This window comes from Heptranchias perlo, chromosome 6, assembly GCF_035084215.1.
Source record: "Heptranchias perlo isolate sHepPer1 chromosome 6, sHepPer1.hap1, whole genome shotgun sequence".
Classification (NCBI taxonomy): domain Eukaryota; kingdom Metazoa; phylum Chordata; class Chondrichthyes; order Hexanchiformes; family Hexanchidae; genus Heptranchias; species Heptranchias perlo.
Window position 1 is genome coordinate 17,589,413 of NC_090330.1, and position 18,739 is coordinate 17,608,151.

The 18,739-nt window shown below is 40.1% G+C and overlaps 1 protein-coding gene across 4 annotated transcripts in view; it reads left to right on the forward strand.

The window, feature by feature from the left end:
* The window catches only part of fam168a (family with sequence similarity 168 member A), a 99,942-nt gene that overhangs the window by 36,827 nt on the left and 44,376 nt on the right, over positions 1 to 18,739 (forward strand). For all 4 annotated transcript variants that reach the window (XM_067985860.1, XM_067985861.1, XM_067985858.1 and 1 more), the window contains exon 2: positions 3,393 to 3,480. In XM_067985860.1, coding sequence (XP_067841961.1) covers positions 3,411 to 3,480 — 70 coding nt within the window. In that variant the 5' untranslated portion in view covers positions 3,393 to 3,410. The remainder of the gene's footprint in view (positions 1 to 3,392; positions 3,481 to 18,739) is intronic.

The following is an 18,739-nucleotide window of genomic DNA, read 5'->3' on the forward strand; positions in this document are numbered from 1 at the left end:
TAAGGCCCAACCATCTTCAGCTGCTTCACCAATGACCTTCCCTCCATCATAAGGTCAGAAATGGGGATGTTGCACAGTGTTCCGTTCCATTCGCAACCCCTCAGATAATGAAGCAGTCCGTACCTGCATGCAACAAGACCTGGACAACATCCAGGGTTGGGCTGATAAGTGGCAAGTAACATTTGCGCCAGACAAGTGCCAAGCAATGACCATCTCCAACAAGAAAGAGTCTAACCACCTCCCCATGACATTCAACGGCATTACCATCGCCAAATCCCCCTCCATCAACATCCTGGAGTCACCATTGACCAGAAACTTAACTGGACCAGCCATATAAATACTGTGGCTACAAGAGCAGGTCAGAGGCTGGGTATTGTGCGGCGAGTGACTCACCTCCTGACTCCCCAAAGCTTTTCCACCATCTACAAGGCACAAGTCAGGAGTGTGATGGAATATTCTCCACTTGCCTGGATGAGTGCAGCACCAACAACACAAGAAGCTCGACACCATCCAGGACAATGCAGCTCGCTTGATTGGCACCCCATCCACCACCCTAAACATTCACTCCCTTCACCACCGGCGCATGGTGGCTGCAGTGTGTACCGTTCACAAGATGCACTGCAGCAACTCGCCAAGGCTTCTTCGACAACACCTCCCAAACCCGCGACCTCTACCACCTAGAAGGACAAGGGCAGCAGGCACATGGGAACAACACCATCTGCACGTTCCCCTCCAAGTCACACACCATCCTGACTTGGAAATATATTGCCGTTCCTTCATTGTTCGCTGGGTCAAAATCCTGGAACTCCCTACCTAACAGCAGTGCGGGAGAACCTTCAGCACACGGACTGCAGCGGTTCAAGAAGGCGGCTCACCACCACCTTCTCGACCAATTAGGGATGGCCAATAAATGCTGGCCTGGCCAGTGACGCCCACATCCCATGAATGAATTAAAAAAAAACTTTGGAGTATTGAAAACTGCAGACAGCAACCAAGAGCAAAAGGGAAAGTGGGATGGGGGGGGGGGGGGTGGAGGGGCTGAAAGCATGGTTGAAGAGGATTTTTTAAAAGAAATCTTTTGAAACCAGGGATGGAGTGGTAAGACATGGTTTTTGGGCAGGGGCATGGTGTTCGATTGGCCCCTCTGGTATCATGAACGCTTTCAAGTTTTTTTTCCTACATAGCATTAACCAAATCATTTTATAAAGTAGAGTAACTATTGCCAGGGCAGTAAATCTTTATCCCTGAAAATGTGTCTTTGTGATCAAGTACGTGTGGAGAAAAAAATTAACCTTCAGGGGCATACTTGGTAAAATCAGAATTTTTTGATATAATTGAAAGGGTCATTTTTTAATGAGGTATAGAAAAGGTCCATAGCATTTTTCTGTTCAACTGTTAAGAATTCAATAAAAAATTCCCCCAGAAATTGTGTAATTCAAAAGAATGTGTTCAGTTGTGTTTACAGGTTTTAAAATAGCGCATGGATTTGCAGGTAAATCATGTTGGCTATTAATTGCTCTGTTGTATTTGTCAAAGTAGTGTGCCAGAAATTCAAAATGTCTGGCAGTGAGTACCAAGAAGCACAAGAATTTACTTTTATATAGCTCCTTTAACATAGGAAAAAGTCCCCAAGGTGCATAATCTGATAAATATTGACACCGAGCCAAAGAACGAGATATCAGGAGGAGTGACCAACAGCTTGGGCAAAGAGGTGAGTTTTAAGGAGGGCCTTAAAGGTGGGGGGAGAGAGAAGCAAAGCAGTTTAGCGAGGGAATTCCGGCTTAAGTTCCAAAATGGCAGTATAGGCTTTCTTTAGCTTGTTCAGTATTTACAGCTGCTTCTATCAAATTAATAGACAAATCCTGGCATTATATGTATGCATAGAAGTAAGTTCAATTGGGCATTTTACATTTTAAAAGCAGATTACTGTGCTCAGCCTGAGTTTTCCACGCATTACTGAACTGTTTACATTAACGGCTGTCACTTACCGCAGCTGTCTTTGCCTGACTTTTTCCTAGCCAGCAAAGTGTTGAATAAAGTGTTGATATTTAAAACATTTTATCTTAGTATGGTGAACAGAACATTAAGGAGTAAGATAAAAAGAAATGGCTGGAAATCTGAAATAAAAACAGTACTATAAATGCACAATAGGATAGTCAGAGTCTGTAAATGGAAAAGATAGATTATTGACATTGTGTGTAAAATTCTACTGAATTACTGAGCATTAGGGCTCTGTTTATAATGTTTAATTCCATTCCCACCCAGCTATTGAAAGGTGTTACTGAACACATCAACTGCATAAGATGGGAACCTAATCCATATATCTACCACTCTGGGACAAGTTCGGGGTGGGAAAGATTTCATTTAAGTATTGAAGTTTGTTAATTTTATCCTTGTATTCTTGCTTCATCCCAACAGTTAAATAGCCTGCTTATATCTATAAGCATCTTGGTTCATGTATCTTCTTTAGGTGTGTGTAGTAACAATAGTCATAATTGTAGGAAAATTCAGTTATCTAAAATAGATGGAGAAAATGGTGAGAAAGGGGAGGGTATTTTGCAATCTGTTCGGACTGTTTTCTTAAATTTTCAATTTACTGCCTAGGCGTAAAACTGGTTTAGGATGAAGATAACGTGTTCCAGACTGTGCTGTGACCATTCAGATAAATTCATTTGAATTCACAAAAGAATCAAATTAGTGCATATATTCAGGTAGAGCATGTTATGCTGTTTATCTGGGTCCCAATTAGGTTGTGTACATATATAGTGATTTCTTTTCTGATAATTTTGTAAAACTTGGTTTGGTGAATTTCTATAGCTGAGCTAGAAGATGTGTGCATACCTGTATGATTCAAATTGGGTTTTGACTAAGTCTTTGGTAGGAAAATCTAGCTGGGAGGCAAGCATCTTTCCTGCATTACCCAAGGAATAGCACTGGTGGTATGGAAAGATCTTCTGGCTAAGGATATTGGTATCTAACTTTCAGTAGACAGGTGGGAAGAAATAGGAGTCCAGGTAATATCTATTAATTGTACATGGGGGTCTTTGTATATGGCCATGTAACAGAATTGCAATTCTGGAGATAATTGTAAAAGTAGGTTAAGTGAATATATATTAAATACTTACCCAAAACCTGAATTAGCCAGCTATATACTATATATTTTTGAATGGTTTTCCACTTACTGGTCAGTGTTCAGTTATTGGTCAGTGCTTTATTGTCCTTTTAAAATGATTTTTTGCTGTGTCTGGTGTTATTATACAAGATGTAGCTGGTTGTTATCCAATAATTAACAAATGGAAAACAGAATTTCTCCAGCAATGAAGTAATTGCAGCAAAAATACTGCTGTATAGAAAATTTTCAGCTTATCTAAAGCTGCATTTTCTTTCCTCAGAGTTCCTAGTCTTCCATCATGAATCCTGTTTACAGCCCCGTTCAACCTGGGACTCCTTACGGAAACCCTAAGAACATGGCTTACGCAGGTAAGTCTGCTTTATTTTAATTGCATCACAATTCATGTATTTACTTGATTTAAGGAGGAATCAGTCTTATGTGACATTCTGTTCTGAAGAGAAACTGTTTAAATGAACTAATTTCCCATGCATTAACTCGGGAATTATGCCCTTATTAAATTGTTAATCTTGCAATTTTACTATGTGCCTTTGTCCACAGATGATTGATCTAGATAAAATGAGGATAGGTAATTGCAAAATTCCTGTTTTTAAATAAGCAGTTTCGATCAACTGCAATGAAAAAAGTGCCATCTAGAAATATAGATTTGAAACACTTGAGAGGCTTGGGGTAATTGACCACAAATAGTGTCTAATTGCACCATAAGTGTGGAACAAGAAACTGCTTACATCCATATTATCCAGTGCCTTTTAATGTGCTAAAGACCTGGGTAGTATCTTTTTATTTTCTCCAGCATGAGCAAGTTCAGTTCTATAAGCCTCTCCTCGTAACTTCTAACCTTACTCTTCAGAGTAGACGGTTGTGTAGATGTTTTTGAACTCATCTTTTTAGTAATTTCTTGGTTACAAAGTGATCATAGTCTTTACATAATTTATGAAAAACCTTGGTCTAGGACTGCATGAGATCACTAATCTTAACAAAAATTCTAGTGGCTTGACCTGGATGCAAATAAGGTTAAATATAGATGTCCTACACCTTACTTTGAGCAACTACTAAATCTTTTGGAACTGTTGAAAGTTTTTGGGGATGGCACAAGTGGTGACACACTCAGTAGCAAACTGAAGGATATCTTTGTAGAAGTGGGAGGATCAATTATGAAGATCAGAGATGATTAATCAGTATATCAGGTGGACTATCTTGAACTTGGTATTTTTGAAGACATTTGTGCAGCCTTTGCAGATTGAGAATAAGACTGAATTTCCCCAGCTGACCACCACAAATTATTTGGTGTAGAAATTACTTGCGTGAATCTATGATAAAAGACCGACGTGGTGCCGCTTGATTATACTGTGTACATTTTATAATTCCCTCCTTCCCCCCAGCAGAACAGTGGGTATATGCACAAATATCAATCAAAAAGCTGATGCCGTTTTATTTAACGGGTCCTTCAGCCAGTTGTTCCACAAAGCCGATATGATCAAAGTGTACTCAAACAAAATGACACTAGGTTCTTCTGTTTTGCATAATGAACAATGAGGCAGTTAACAGAATAAGTCATTAGTATGTCTGACAATTTTGAGTTGACCAGCCTAGCAAGCACATGTCTGTTCTTTCAAATGCTTCTGTTTTGATAATTGTAAACAATTTTACAACACCAAGTTATAGTCCAACAAATTTATTTTAAATTCCACAAGCTTTCGGAGGCTCCTCAGGTGAACGGTGTGACTATCTGTTTTGATAGTCAGAGGTCAACAAAGATCTGGTTAACTTGCCTCCATGGGTTATCAAATTGCATGTACAAAGTAGCATAACGGCTGGCAGACCAATATTGCATATAATGGATCAGAATTAGCCTTTTGGTGGATGATATAGTGACTTTGTAATGTGTTGCCAGTTGATTTGGAGTAAATTGAATTGACATTACATGTTGAAGTCTGATGGTCACTGTAGTTGAGTCCTAACCTGTTACGGCAGCACAAAAGATTTGAAATGTTCTCCCCTGCCATCGGTGCTTTTGAAGCTGGACATTAATATGGTAAGATTGATTCTTTGGTTCACTTCTACAGTAATGTCATAAGGGAGATTGCTACCAATATAGATAAACTGTTCAATGCAGTTGACATTACTTCTGATTTGCAGAGAAGCAGCTGATGGAGGGTGGTGGAAACACATTCATTTAAGAAACCAAATAATTATCCAAGAATGGGATTTGAGGTTCTACGGATAGGTTGTAGGCTGATATAAAATACTTTGGAGCATATTTTCTTAGGTTATCTAGGTGGGATAAGATCCATGACACAGTAGATTGTAAACAGTTTTGGAAAGAACTGACGTAATGGGCTAAATGGCCTTTTTGGATATATATAAATTAGATTGTGAACAATGGTTGACAGTTCCACAGGATGGAATAGCCTAGTTAGTTTCCAACACCCAACTGTTGGAGATCTGAAAGTGGTACCTTCACTGAAGGCAAGTTTAAAAACTTGGATTACTTTAAAAAAAAAGTTTTAAAAAAATATCATGGGTGATAGCTATGAGTGGCAATTCCAGCAGGAATTTGTGGATATCGCACTGTAGATGGGCTTCAACGTGATGGCCAAAGAGCTCTTCTGCCATGCAGCCGACTGGGCCAGATCGTGGCTTTCTTCAGGTTCAGAGCACCATGTGTGTGGAGACCATCAAGAGGAGTGACATGGTTCATTGAGGTTATCTGGAGTTGTTTTTGACCATACCTTGCACCTTGTGTTGCACAAACAGTCTATACTATTTGTGACTAACCCTTATTTGCAAAGTGGGAGAATATTTTGTAGCTTACTGCCTTGTTAGAAACAAATATTTGGGTTGTATTGAATACTGTTCAACTGGAGTTGTAAACACTTGACTGGTTTAAAAAAATGTTTGAGGTGCTACCTTGTAAAGATGCTGTTCTAACATTTGAACTTCAGTGAAAGCAGATACCTGCATTAAATGAAAATGCTTAAAGCAAAAGTCATTTTCCGTCTCTTCGATTCCTCTTTGGGACAGTGTTAAGTTGAAGCGTGTGGTATGAATAAAAATTAGATTCCTTTCCTACAAGTTGAAATGCCTGGATGTGGTCACAGTCAAGTTCATGTCATGGTCATGGTCATGTTTAAGGAACTTCGTCGTGATGTTTCAGACCCCTACCTTCCCCCAAATTGGCATTCTGATGTGATGTGTGGATTAACCATTAACCTGTAGACTGCCAACATGAACTAATCTGATTCTTGGGTTGGGCATTACGGTTTTGAAATAATATAGAAATAAAACTGAACATCCAGATAAACTGTATAATCCAAAACTACAAAACCCAATGCCCAAAACAGGGTTTTACTGAAATAAAAATGCTTTTCCTGTGGTGTTCCTTGGATGACTCTGGGGGTTTTATGCAGTAAGTAGCTAAGCCATACAATCTACTAAGGAGATCCTGAATTTGGTCCCCAATTTGTTCTCAGCTGATTTCAGTCAGGGCAGCAGAAGGGATGTTATAATTAGCATCAAACCCTTTAATTAGGATGGGGAAATTGGGCATGTTTCCTGCTGTCTGGCCAGCGACAAGCTTAGATTTGAAAGCTTGACATACATATATCATAGGTATACTGTTTGGTAATGGCACTCTTGATCCCAACCTGCGTACTTCAATTTATTTTATAAGCCCTCCCCCTTGTTTACAGATTTTAATGACCGGTTCATTAACACATATACCAGTTCCCTGTGATCTACATGAAAAATCAATCAAGTGCAGTTTTCACGTGAAACAATGTTAAGAGGGCGAAAAATAATTGGAACAGGATGTGCAGATGTAATTCAGTCCCATTTTGGAGTCATACATTCTGTTTTTACTTTGATGTACTTTTATATTTAAGTAGCAAAACATAATTTGAGAAGGGGTGAAGTAGAGTTGGTTGGAGTATGAGTTTATTTGCTACAGTGACATCACTGGCAAGAGGGTGTAATTACAATGTGACAAGTTTATAATAAAAAGAGTTGTATTTATATTGCATCTTCGTGGCCTCAGGCTGTCCTGAAGTTTCACAGCAAATGAAGTACTTTTGAAATGTGGTCATTGTTGTAATGTATAGAAATACAGCAACTAACTTGCACATAGCAAGGTCCCACAAACAGCAATGTGATAAATGACGTTAATCTGTCTGTGATGTTGATTCAAATCCAGATCATAATTACAAAAAGCCCCTGCCAGCTCCAAAATGGGGCTTTTGTAGAGATGGGAGTGATTATTGAATTAGTGAATTGGAATCAAATTAGTGGCAGTATGATACTGGCATTAATTGGATCCATATCATTTTCTTATTCCTAGCCTTGACAAGATCCTCTTCAAACGAACAATAATTCAAAGTGTCCATATTCTTCTCTCCACAGAAACCTTGGATAATTTGGGAAATGGATGAGATATAGTTTCTATGGTTGCCAATACATGAATTAATGTTTTTTCATCAAACTTGTCAGATGCAGTGTTCTAGCTTCCATCTTTAAAAATAGAAATAAGTATTGCTTCATGTTGCTGAATGGCATGTGGCGTAGACAGTCACTGCAAAAAATCCCCGACTTGCCCATCGACCAAAGTTGATAAATTATAGTGTGAAGCGTCTGGGAAGGTGAACTTGCATTTGTTCTATATTTACATCTCTCTGAAAATGTTAGGAAGTACATACATGAAACATGCCATATTCCGGATGAGGTGCAGTTTTCCTGTACTCTTGTGCATTCATTGTTTGTGTGCGCTACTATGCATGAATGTGATGCAAAATTCTTTGTTCTAGCTCATATGACTTTTATTCAGCTAGATAGAAAAGTCAGATTGACTAGCTGAACTGTTGGGATTGCATCAATAAAAATGTGTATTGCTCATGTGCTTCATGCTCATAGTATTACAAATTATTAACAGGTGATAAAAATTATGTAGTTTAAAAACTATCTTTAAACCATTGAAGCACAATTAGGATTTTCTGCAGCTCCCTGGCTTTACTCTTCCTACATCTCTGAAGTGAAATTGATATAAAACTGTAGCTGCCTGTGGAGCATTGTTCCTTTTACCCTTGAGTAAATGATCCTAATTTGGAGCAAGTTCTGTCTTTGGTTGATGATCAGCCCCATTTCATATGAAGCATGGGTTGGAATTTTAATGTTGCTAAGGCCAGCTATGATTTCAGATCTTAGCCTTGGCTCAAAGTGCAGTAAGGAAGTATTGCTTCAACAGGTTTTTTTTTAAAGCAGTGCTAGAATAAATTAATACTGAAAGCATACTCAGTGTTGACTCTGCTTCTCTTCTGCCTGTGCCACACAGAATGTACAGTATTTCTAAACTGGAATATAAACTACTTTTGGAATTTTTTTTCTCTGGGTCATTTTTGACCAAATGGATTTATTTTTCTGAAAGAAAGCTGAATTGAAATTCAGTCTATTTTAATTAGTGTTTAACAGAATCTGTAATGACAGATTTCAAAAGGATATAGACACGCTGGTGGCATGGTGGACACGTGGCAGATGAAGTTTAATGTGAAAAAATGCGAGGTGATGCATTTTGGTAGGAAAAATGAGGCGAGGCAGTATAAACAAGAGGGCACAATTCTAAAAGGGGTAGAGGGGCATATGTGCACAAATTGTGGGCATATGTGCACAAATCGTTGAAGATGGCTGGGCAGGTTGAGAAAGCGGTTAAAAAAGCATATGGTGTCCTGGGTTTTATAAATAGAGGCATAGAGTACAAAAGCAAGGAATTCATAATGAACCTTTATAAAACACTGGATCGACCACAACTGGAGTATTGTGTCCGGTTCTGGGCACTGCACTTTAGGAAGGATGTGAGGTCTCAGAGGGTGCAGAGGAGATTTAATAGAATGATGCCAGGGAAGAGGAACTTAAATTACGTGGCTAGACTGGAGAAGCTAGGATTGTTCTTGGAGCAGAGAAGGTTGAGAGGAGATTTGGTAGAGGTATTCAAAATCATGAAGGGTCGAGACAGAGTGGCAAAAGCATCAAAAACCAGAGGGCATAGATTTAAGGTGATTGGGAAAAGAACCAAAGGTGACATGAGAAAAAGCTTTCTTATGCAGTAAGTGGTTGGGATCTGGAATGCACTGCCCGAGGGAGTGGTAGAGGCAGATTCAATCATGGCCTTCGAAAGGGAACTGGATAAGTACTTGAAATGAAAAAATGGGCAGGGCTATGGGGATAGGGGAGTGGGACTAGCTGGATTGCTTGTGCATAGAGCCGGCACAGACTCGATGGGTTGAATGGCCGCCTGTGCTGTAAACTTTCTGTGATTCTATGAAAAATCAGTGGTATTTTTAAGATGGTGGAATTGCTTCAAACATTTTTAGGTATTTTTACTTTTGTCATTTTATAGTGGATTACTTGACTCGATTGCATGTTGCCTAGTCATGCATTTAATCAAAATTAGTCAACAGCAACAACTTGCATTCATATAGCTCTTCACAGGAGCATCATCAAACAAAATTTGATACCGAGCCACATAAGGAATTATTAGGACAAGAGGTAGGTTTTAAGAAGCGTCTTAAAGGAGGAGAGAGAGGTAGAGTGGTAGAGAGGAAAGAACTTGGGGCCCAGGCAGCTGAAGGCCAGGCCGCCAATGATGGAGCGATTTGAAATCGGGAATGCGCAAGAGGCAAGAATTGGAGGAAAGCAGAGATCTGGGAAGAGGGCTGGAGGAAGTTAGAGATAGGGAGGGGCAAGGCCATGGAGGTATTTGAAAACAAGGATGAGAATTTTAAAATCGAGGCGTTCCCATTCAATATGTTAAATGACTAAGATTTATACTGAATCCAAATGGGGAGAGGAGGGGGAGAAAATTGGAGCGATTTGCTGGTTACGATATCAATTTATATTCCAAGAGATAAAATTTGAAAATAAAGGCTGCATGACTGCATTTTTTTTTTACTTTCAGGTTACATTAGAGGGGGTTGAAAGTCTTGGGAGGAGTAGTTTTTATTCAGAATACTTTTTTTAGCTCAAATTTATTTTGCCTTATTTCTGGCGACATTGAGACCCTGAAGCAGGAGGCACAAATTTAAACTGGCCAGTCCGGAGCCACTTGACCCGGCAGACTAGAAATGTAGTGAGGTTTCCGGTGCAGCTCTGAGACTAGTTTGTTATTACTCCTTGCTGCTTGCAGTAGAAATGTTCTGGGCTGTATGTGGGCACTTCCAGTGACGTTGATGTCACTGGAGAGGCCGACCAGCAAGGGAAAAGAAACCCTTTTTGGGAGGTCAATCCGTGGTGGCAGGAAAATTCATTTTTTAGTCCCTCCTCTGTCATTTGCCCTCTTTGCTCCCCTCCTCCTTTTACGTGCTCTCCCGTAGCTGTTTCCTGCTTTTCTTCTAAAATTCCTGCCCCTTCCAATCATCCGAGCTTCTCCATTGTCCTACAACTTTCCCTCAATCTCTCCCATTAGCTCTTGCCCCCTCCTGGATAATTACTGTTATAAAACACAGGTGAGATCATGAGTTTCTTTTTACTTCAGAGGCTGTGGAAAGACACTGGCTCTGCTTAAAATTTATTTCAAGAGCTATGATGGGTGTGTAATCGATCCCCTTTTTCTTGTAATCTTGCAGTCTCTTTTCAAAAAAAAGCAATGTAAATTGAAATTTGTCCTATTGCTCTTCAAAAACTTTTGAAAAATAATTGAGCAAAAAACGCTAGAAGCTAAACAAATATTTTAGCAGTTTGGCTAACTGGTACTAATGCATCCTGGAAAATAAGGTACACTGCATATTCGGTGGAAAACATCACAGATCGCGACAAAAATACCAAGCTCAGGCTTTTAGGAGAGGCTGAAATCGTCAACTAAGAATGTTTAGTGAAGGTGTTAACAGACAATTGGAAAAATGAAATGTGCAATTTTTGGAATTTATTTTGTTAACACCATAGAGATTTCAGTTGCTGAGGAAAAAAATTGTTGGCCAGTTTATTTTCAGAAGGCATTTTATGATTTGTGGAGTAAGATAGTACAGCACCATGTTCTGGTGTGACAAGGAGACGTGTCGGGCAAATCATAAAATTAATATTGACAGCTATGGGTGTCTTAGGATAACTTTAAACAATAGTGAGTATTTTAACATTGGAATGTCCATAGGTACACTCGGTTAATCCCGGGGATGAGGGGGCGGACGTATGAGGAGAGGTTGAGTAGATTGGGACTCTACTCATTGGAGTTCAGAAGAATGAGAGGCGATCTTATTGAAACATATACGATTGTGAAGGGGCTTGATCGGGTGGATGCGGTAAGGATGTTCCCAAGGATGGGTGAAACTAGAACTAGGGGGCATAATAGAATAAGGGGCTGCTCTTTCAAAACTGAGATGAGGAGAAACTTCTTCACTCAGGGTAGTAGGTCTGTGGAATTTGCTGCCCCAGGAAGCTGTGGAAGCTACATCATTAAATAAATTTAAAACAGAAATAGACAGTTTCCTGGAAGTAAAGGGAATTAGGGGTTACGGGGAGCGGGCAGGAAATTGGACATGAATTTAGATTTGAGGTTAAGATCAGATCAGCCATGATCTTATTGAATGGCGGAGCAGGCTCGAAGGGCCGATTGGCCTACTCCTGCTCCTATTTCTTATGTTCTTATGTACATATTTACATTGCAGTTTTCAATAGAGACTAAGACCCCTGCATGCATTTTAATTTACATGTGCTAAGAACTCTGAAATTATAGAATTAAATTGTAAACTGGCTGAAAGAACTAATTTTTTGCATCTAGAGTATTGATTTTTAAATAACTCACTTATTACTAGCTTTGATGCTTCCTTCTTCCTCCAGCACAGATGGCTTCTCAATTTATATATGTCTGCCATCATATTTTCTGCATAAGGAAAATTTGCTACAACTTCAATTACCAGTGCTGTATATGTTGATTCACTCTGGAAGCAAACCTTAGTTCTTGTTCCTCTGTCAGCAGTTCATCCTTTGTCAAAACACAAGGAATTAGTTCAGCCGTTCTTTCTCCCTTCCAGTTTTTACCTGTTCTCTCTTGAAAATGGTGACTTGCTGAGGTACAGTTTCATCAGTACCTGAGGCCTCCAGGTAGCTTGTCAAAGTGGCTGTTCCTTATCAGAGTATGGAATTTGTGTGCCACCAGGCGTTGTGCAAGGGTGGGGGTGGGGGTGCGCACGGGGGCATCACAGTTGAGACAGATCGTTCCCTGTGATGCAGGTGTGGAATTCAAACTCAACACTTCTCACCTGAATCGGTTGGACACCACCATCTTATTCGTCTCTCCCTCCTCCACAACCGCTACTACCTTAGTCCAACGTAATTGTCTTACTGTTTGAAACTTTTGTAAGTTTTAACTTTACAAAGTTGATTTCTGCAATCAAAAATGAGACCATTTAATATTAACTTCAAGTGGATTTTTTGTGTTTTTCAAGTTGAGGGATGGTTGTGACAAACTTTCCACTTTTGTTTTAAAACAATCGCAGCACAGATCAGATGCAGAATAAATCTCCCTCCACTCCAACTTATTTCAGCAATGTATTATAACCTCTACTGCATTAGTGCAATTTTTTTCACATCCCACAACATCCGCCTTTCACAGTAAGATTGCAAAATCTGTGTTGTGGGTTCAATCGAAACTTGGAACTCTTCCCTATGTCAGTGATGATCTTGACACTAATGCTGAGTGCCAAAAGTGAGGAACAAGTTCCATTTCTCAACAATGACAATCTTGAGCATAAGATTTGGCCCCAAAAATCAACTGGTGCATGATTACACAGTGTATGGCTCTAAATGGTACTCATTGGAAAAAATATCACTGTCTTCAGAACAAATGATGGTAAGGAGAATCTTGTATATGTTCTGCTCCTCCATGTGCATTGACCCCATCTATTTTGGGTTCGTAACACCATTCACTATGACCAGGCACTTGTCTTGCTTTGAGGCCCTTCTTATGGCTTCTGTGCAGTTGCAAGGGATAAGAATAGCCCAGGATCACTGACTTCAGGTTTCCCCTCCCCCTCCTGCTTTCAATTTCTACTCTATTGGCACAATTGGGACCCAACAACTGGGACTCCAAAGCTGTTTTATGCCTCAGTATTTTGGAGCACAAATGCACTGTACTGGTGCAATTTTAATTTAAAAAAATCCTGTGATCCCTGTTGCACATATTGCTTTATACTATAGGAGAGTTTTTAAGGAAAATAATCAGGTTGCAATATAATAAAGACTCTTCATTATGCCCATTGTTACAAAGCTCAATCACTGAGCTTGATTGGCTCCAGTGGTTTACTAATTTCGTCCATTTTTGTTTTTGGAATATTTCAGATAATGTGGGTCACTTGCTGAATTAGATTTTTTTTAAATGCAGAATTACATAGATTGAATGTTGAATCCAGCACATACCGAATAAGATTCAGGATTTTTATTTTAACTGGATTGTTTAACTCCCCTCAATTTATTTCTGTACTCTTAAGACATTTAGATAAAAATGTGATCAATTTGATTAGCTTTAAGTCATTAGATTTTTCTCAATGGGACGCTATTGTTTTCTTTTACTTGTGGCTTTCTTTCTGATCTAAGTATTAAAGTATGTCTAGATTAACTAGTTGAGGAGCAGAGAAACAGTTAATGCTATACACCCATCTATTTCCTATTGGAGAAATTAGAAACATATGAAATTTGTCATGACATCCAGTTAGGATTTTTGCATCTTTTAAGTGCCTACACTCCATATGTTGTTGAAGTAAGGGCTACAGATGACATTGGTCTTGTTTGCAAAGAATCATAAACCTGCCTTATTTTTGGAGTGGTGTACACAGGCAGAGTTTCCGGTCTTCACAAAACTTGATCGTTGGGAGACTCAAGTTAACGGAGCAGGAAGATGAGCCATTGCTGGAGATGCTGTGGCTACAATTGGATATGATGTGGAGATGCCGGTGATGGACTGGGGTGGACAAATGTAAGGAATCTTACAACACCAGGTTATAGTCCAACAAATTTATTTTAAAATCACAAGCTTTCGGAGATTATCTCCTTCGTCAGATGAATGAACGAAAAGGTTCTCAAATCGCATATCTTATACTATGTTGGGACAGCATCACACCAATCAAAAGGTGTCGTTGTTATTCAAACAGGCCAGTCACGGAGAACAGCACGTCCCAGTACACTAGATATACATTGTGTCTATTACACAGGCAGGCAGAAAGAAACTCAAAATGGCAGAGAGAGAATTTTAAAAAACATATAAATTTTTTCCCCCTTTTTGCTGGTGGGGTTACGTGTAGCATGACATGAACCCAAGATCCCGGTTGAGGCCGTCCTCATGGGTGCGGAACTTGGCTATCAACTTCTGCTCGACGATTTTGCGTTGTCGTGTGTCTCGAAGGCCGCCTTGGAGAACGCTTACCCGAAGATCGGTGGCTGAATGTCCTTGACTGCTAAAGTGTTCCCCGACTGGGAGGGAACCCTCCTGTTTGGCGATTGTTGCGCGGTGTCCGTTCATCCGTTGTCGCAGCGTCTGCATGGTCTCGCCAATGTACCATGCTCCGGGGCATCCTTTCCTGCAACGTATGAGGTAAACAACGTTGGCCGAGTCACAGGAGTATGAACCATGTACCTGGTGGGTGGTGTCCTCTCGTGTGATGGTGGTATCCGTGTCGATGATCTGGCATGTCTTGCAGAGGTTGCTGTGGCAGGGTTGTGTGGTGTCGTGGACGCTGTTCTCCTGAAAACTGGGTAACTTGCTGCGAACAATGGTCTGTTTGAGGTTGGGTGGCTGTTTAAAGGCGAGTAGTGGAGGCGTGGGGATGGCCTTAGCGAGGTGTTCGTCGTCATCGATGACATGTTGAAGGCTGCGGAGAACATGGTGTAGTTTCTCCGCTCCAGGGAAGTACTGGACGACGAAGGGTACTCTGTTGGTTGCGTCCCGTGTTTGTCTTCTGAGGAGGTCTATGCGATTCTTCGCTGTGGCCCGTCGGAACTGTCGATCGACAAGTTGAGCGTCATATCCCGTTCTTACGAGGGCGTCTTTCAGCGTCTGTAGGTGTCCATCGCATTCCTCCTCGTCTGAGCAGATCCTGTGTATTCGTAGGGCCTGTCCATAGGGGATGGCCTCTTTGGGGTGGAAGCTGGAAAAGTGGAGCATCGTGAGGTTGTCCGTGGGCTTGCGGTAGAGTATAACCTGGTGTCGTAAGATTCCTTACAATTGGATAAGAATTTAACAAGGACAGTACCAACAGAAAAGAGAATTTGAAGGATGGTGTGGTCGACTATCAAACGCTGCAGGGATAGTGCAGAATGGTCACAATGTCGTTTGTGAGTGGAGGTTTTGGGTTTTATAAATAGGGGCACAGTAAAGTGGTAATAAATTTGTACACGGCAGTGGTTAGTTCATAAAGTATTCTGTGTTTTTGAGCACCACGTTATAGAAAGGGCATTAAAACAATAGAGAATATACAGCATGGGACGATATCTAGGATGAGAAGCTAGTTATGGAGCCTTGAGATACTGTGACTATTTCATCTGGAGCAGAGAAGGCTGAGGAGATTGAGGTTATGAAAGTGAGTGTTTTGATAGGGTGAACATGGAAAGATTACCAACTCTGGGGAATTGGTAATATGATCTAAAATTGTCAATGAGGACATAGGTTTGGAGAAATTGCTTTTTGTAGAGAGTTGTTAGAGCATGGAATGCTTTGCAACAGGGAGTGGTTGAGGCAAAGATCACTATCCTTTAAAGGAAAAGTGACTAAATATTTGAAGCAGCAGAAAATAAAGTGCTATAAGAGAGAGTGGGGCAGTGGGATTAATTTTGAAATGCTCCAGCAAAGAACATTCAAAACTGCAATGAGAAAATAGCTTTATGCCCTATAATAGTCTATCATAGTGGATACAACACAGGAGGGCGGCCATTAGGCCCATCGTGCCTGGGCCAGCTCTTTGAATGAACTATCCAATTAGTCTCATTCCCCTGTAATTTTTTTTCCTTCAAGTATTCATTCGCTTCCACCATCCTTTCAGGCAGTGTATTCCAGACCATTACAGCTTGCTGCATAAAATAAGCTCCCTCATGTTACCTCTGGCTCTTTCGGCAATCGCAAATCTGTGTCCTCTGGTTACTAACTGTTCTGCCACTGGAAACAGTTTCTTATTTACTCTGTCAAAACCGTTCATGACTTTGAACACCTATCAAATCTTCCCTTAACCTTCTCTGTTCTAAGGAGAACGACCCCAGCTTCTCCAGTGTCTCCACATAACCCTCTCCAGGGTCTTGATATCCTTCCTAAAGTGTGATGCTCAGAATTGAGCACAGTATTGTTAAATTGGGGAGGGCAAACAGGCAAGGGAATACAAAATAAATGGAAGGATACTGAGAGGTGTTGAGGAACAGTGGGATCTTGGAGTGCATGGCCACAGATCCCTGAAGGTAGCAGGACAGGTAGATAAGGTGGTTAAGAAGGCATACGGGATACTTTATTAGCTGAGGCATAGAATAAAAGAGCAGGGAGGTTATGCTAGAACTGTATAAAACACTAGGCCACAGTTTGAGTACTGGGTACAGTTCTGGTCACCACATCACAGGAAAGATGTGATTGCACTAGAGAGGGTACAGAGGAGATTTACAAGACTGTTGCCAGGATTGGAAGTGCTGTAACCTACAAGGCTACAGACCAAGAGCTGGAAAGTGGGATTAGGCTGGCTGGCTCTTTTTCAGCCAGCACAGACGTGATTAGCCGAATGGCCTCCTTCTGTGCCGTAAATTTCTATGAATACTCCTGCTAAGGCCTAACCAATGTTTTATAAAGGTTCAGCATAACCTCCTGGCTTTTGTACTCTGTCTCTATTAATAAACCCCATGATCCCATATGCTTTTTTAACAGCCGTCTCCTGTCAATTTGTCCTGCCACCTTCAAAGATTTGTGTACGTGCACCCCAGGCCTCCCTGTTCCTGCACTCCTGATAAAATTGTACCATTTAGTTTATATTACTTATCATTCTTCCTACCAAAATGTATCACTTCACACTTCTATACGTTGAATTTCATCTGCCATGTATCTGCCCATTTCACCAGTCTGACTATGTCCCCTGAAGTCTGTTACTATCCACATTGTTTACTACATTTCTGAGTTTTGTGTCATCTGCGAACTTTGACATTGTACCCTCTACACCCAAGTCCGGTTCTAGTTCTAAGTTTTTTTAAAAAATGGTAATAGTTGCTGGAAGAGTGTTTCTTTTTCCAAATAGTGCCACAGGATCTTTAATCTCCAGTGAAAGACAGTTGTCTTGTCTGAAAGAGGGGTTTCTGACTATGCAGCGTTCCCTCCGTTCCAAACTGGAGTTTCAGCCTAGATTATCCGCTCTAAACCTGACAAGGGGCTCAAACCTTCAGCCGCCTTGACTAAGACAATAGTGGTACCATGAGCTGATGCACGTGTCTATAAAACTGATGATTTACATTAGAACGCTTTGAATGTTAAGTAAATTGTGCCTTTTATGACATGTCTTTTTAATTTAGATTGTTTATTAAACACCCTGCTACTTGTTCAGTGTGCTTTTGTGCTATCTACATTGGAATGATAACACTGTAGAATCTGAACATTTTGTAATTCAGCATTCTCAAAACAAACTACATCTAAAATTTTAACTTTTATATTATCAAAATATTCAAAGGGTTAAGTTGACATTTTAAAAATTCTGATGTTTCCTTGCACATAAGGGAGAAGAGTGCTCTGCATTTAGAAGTTTCAGTTCTTCATGATTTTCTAAGCCGATGAATTTAATTTATCTGGCATTTAGCTGTGGGCACTTGGAATGTGTGGCTGAAGCAGATCTTTTTCTAGTATCTGAAGTTATTTGTATCTTGGTGTTAATGTGCTGAGAATATAAACAGTTTTTAAAAGGGGATTTATGTGGATCTAATTGACTTGTTCCAAGAGACTGAGTAATTAGCATTCGAGTGGAGAAGTGGTTACTATGGCAGTAGATATTAGTGAAATATGCAAGTGAGTTCATTTAAAGTTGCCTAGGCCAGGAGCAATATGTTTTGAGGCTGTCTTGGTTGCATTGAATTTTGACCATCCCACCCTAAGCATAAATAGTGTGCTGGTTTTTAAATTTTGAGCATTCTGTGCATTACACACAAGCTAAATTTAACAACAAAAAATCCACATTATGCTGAATTCCTGTCTTAATACAATAGCATTGAGAGGAGAATGCAAATTTTTGAATGTTAATCCAACCTTGGATAGTCAAACATCCTTCTATACAATATTAATGAACGTCACATGTTCTAAAACAGCTGAGAAATTATAATACAGTACCGGCAACAGTCAACCCCTAAGAATCCAAAGTCTTTGAACACAAGGTCAGGAATAGTAACCAATAGTGTAAAGTGCAGCTGCAAACTACTTTGAAAGTCACTAGCAAAACTACATGCTTACAGAATTCAGTATGAAAGTCAGGCTTCTACAAAGCCTTTCAAGAAAGGAGGTTCTGCTTTGGATAACCATCTGAAGAAAGAACTCTTATGAAGCAAGGATAAACTTAAAAAGCTATGTAATAAATTTACAACTGAGATTGGAAGATTTTGTATTTTAGCAAGGAGCAAATGGAAATGGGA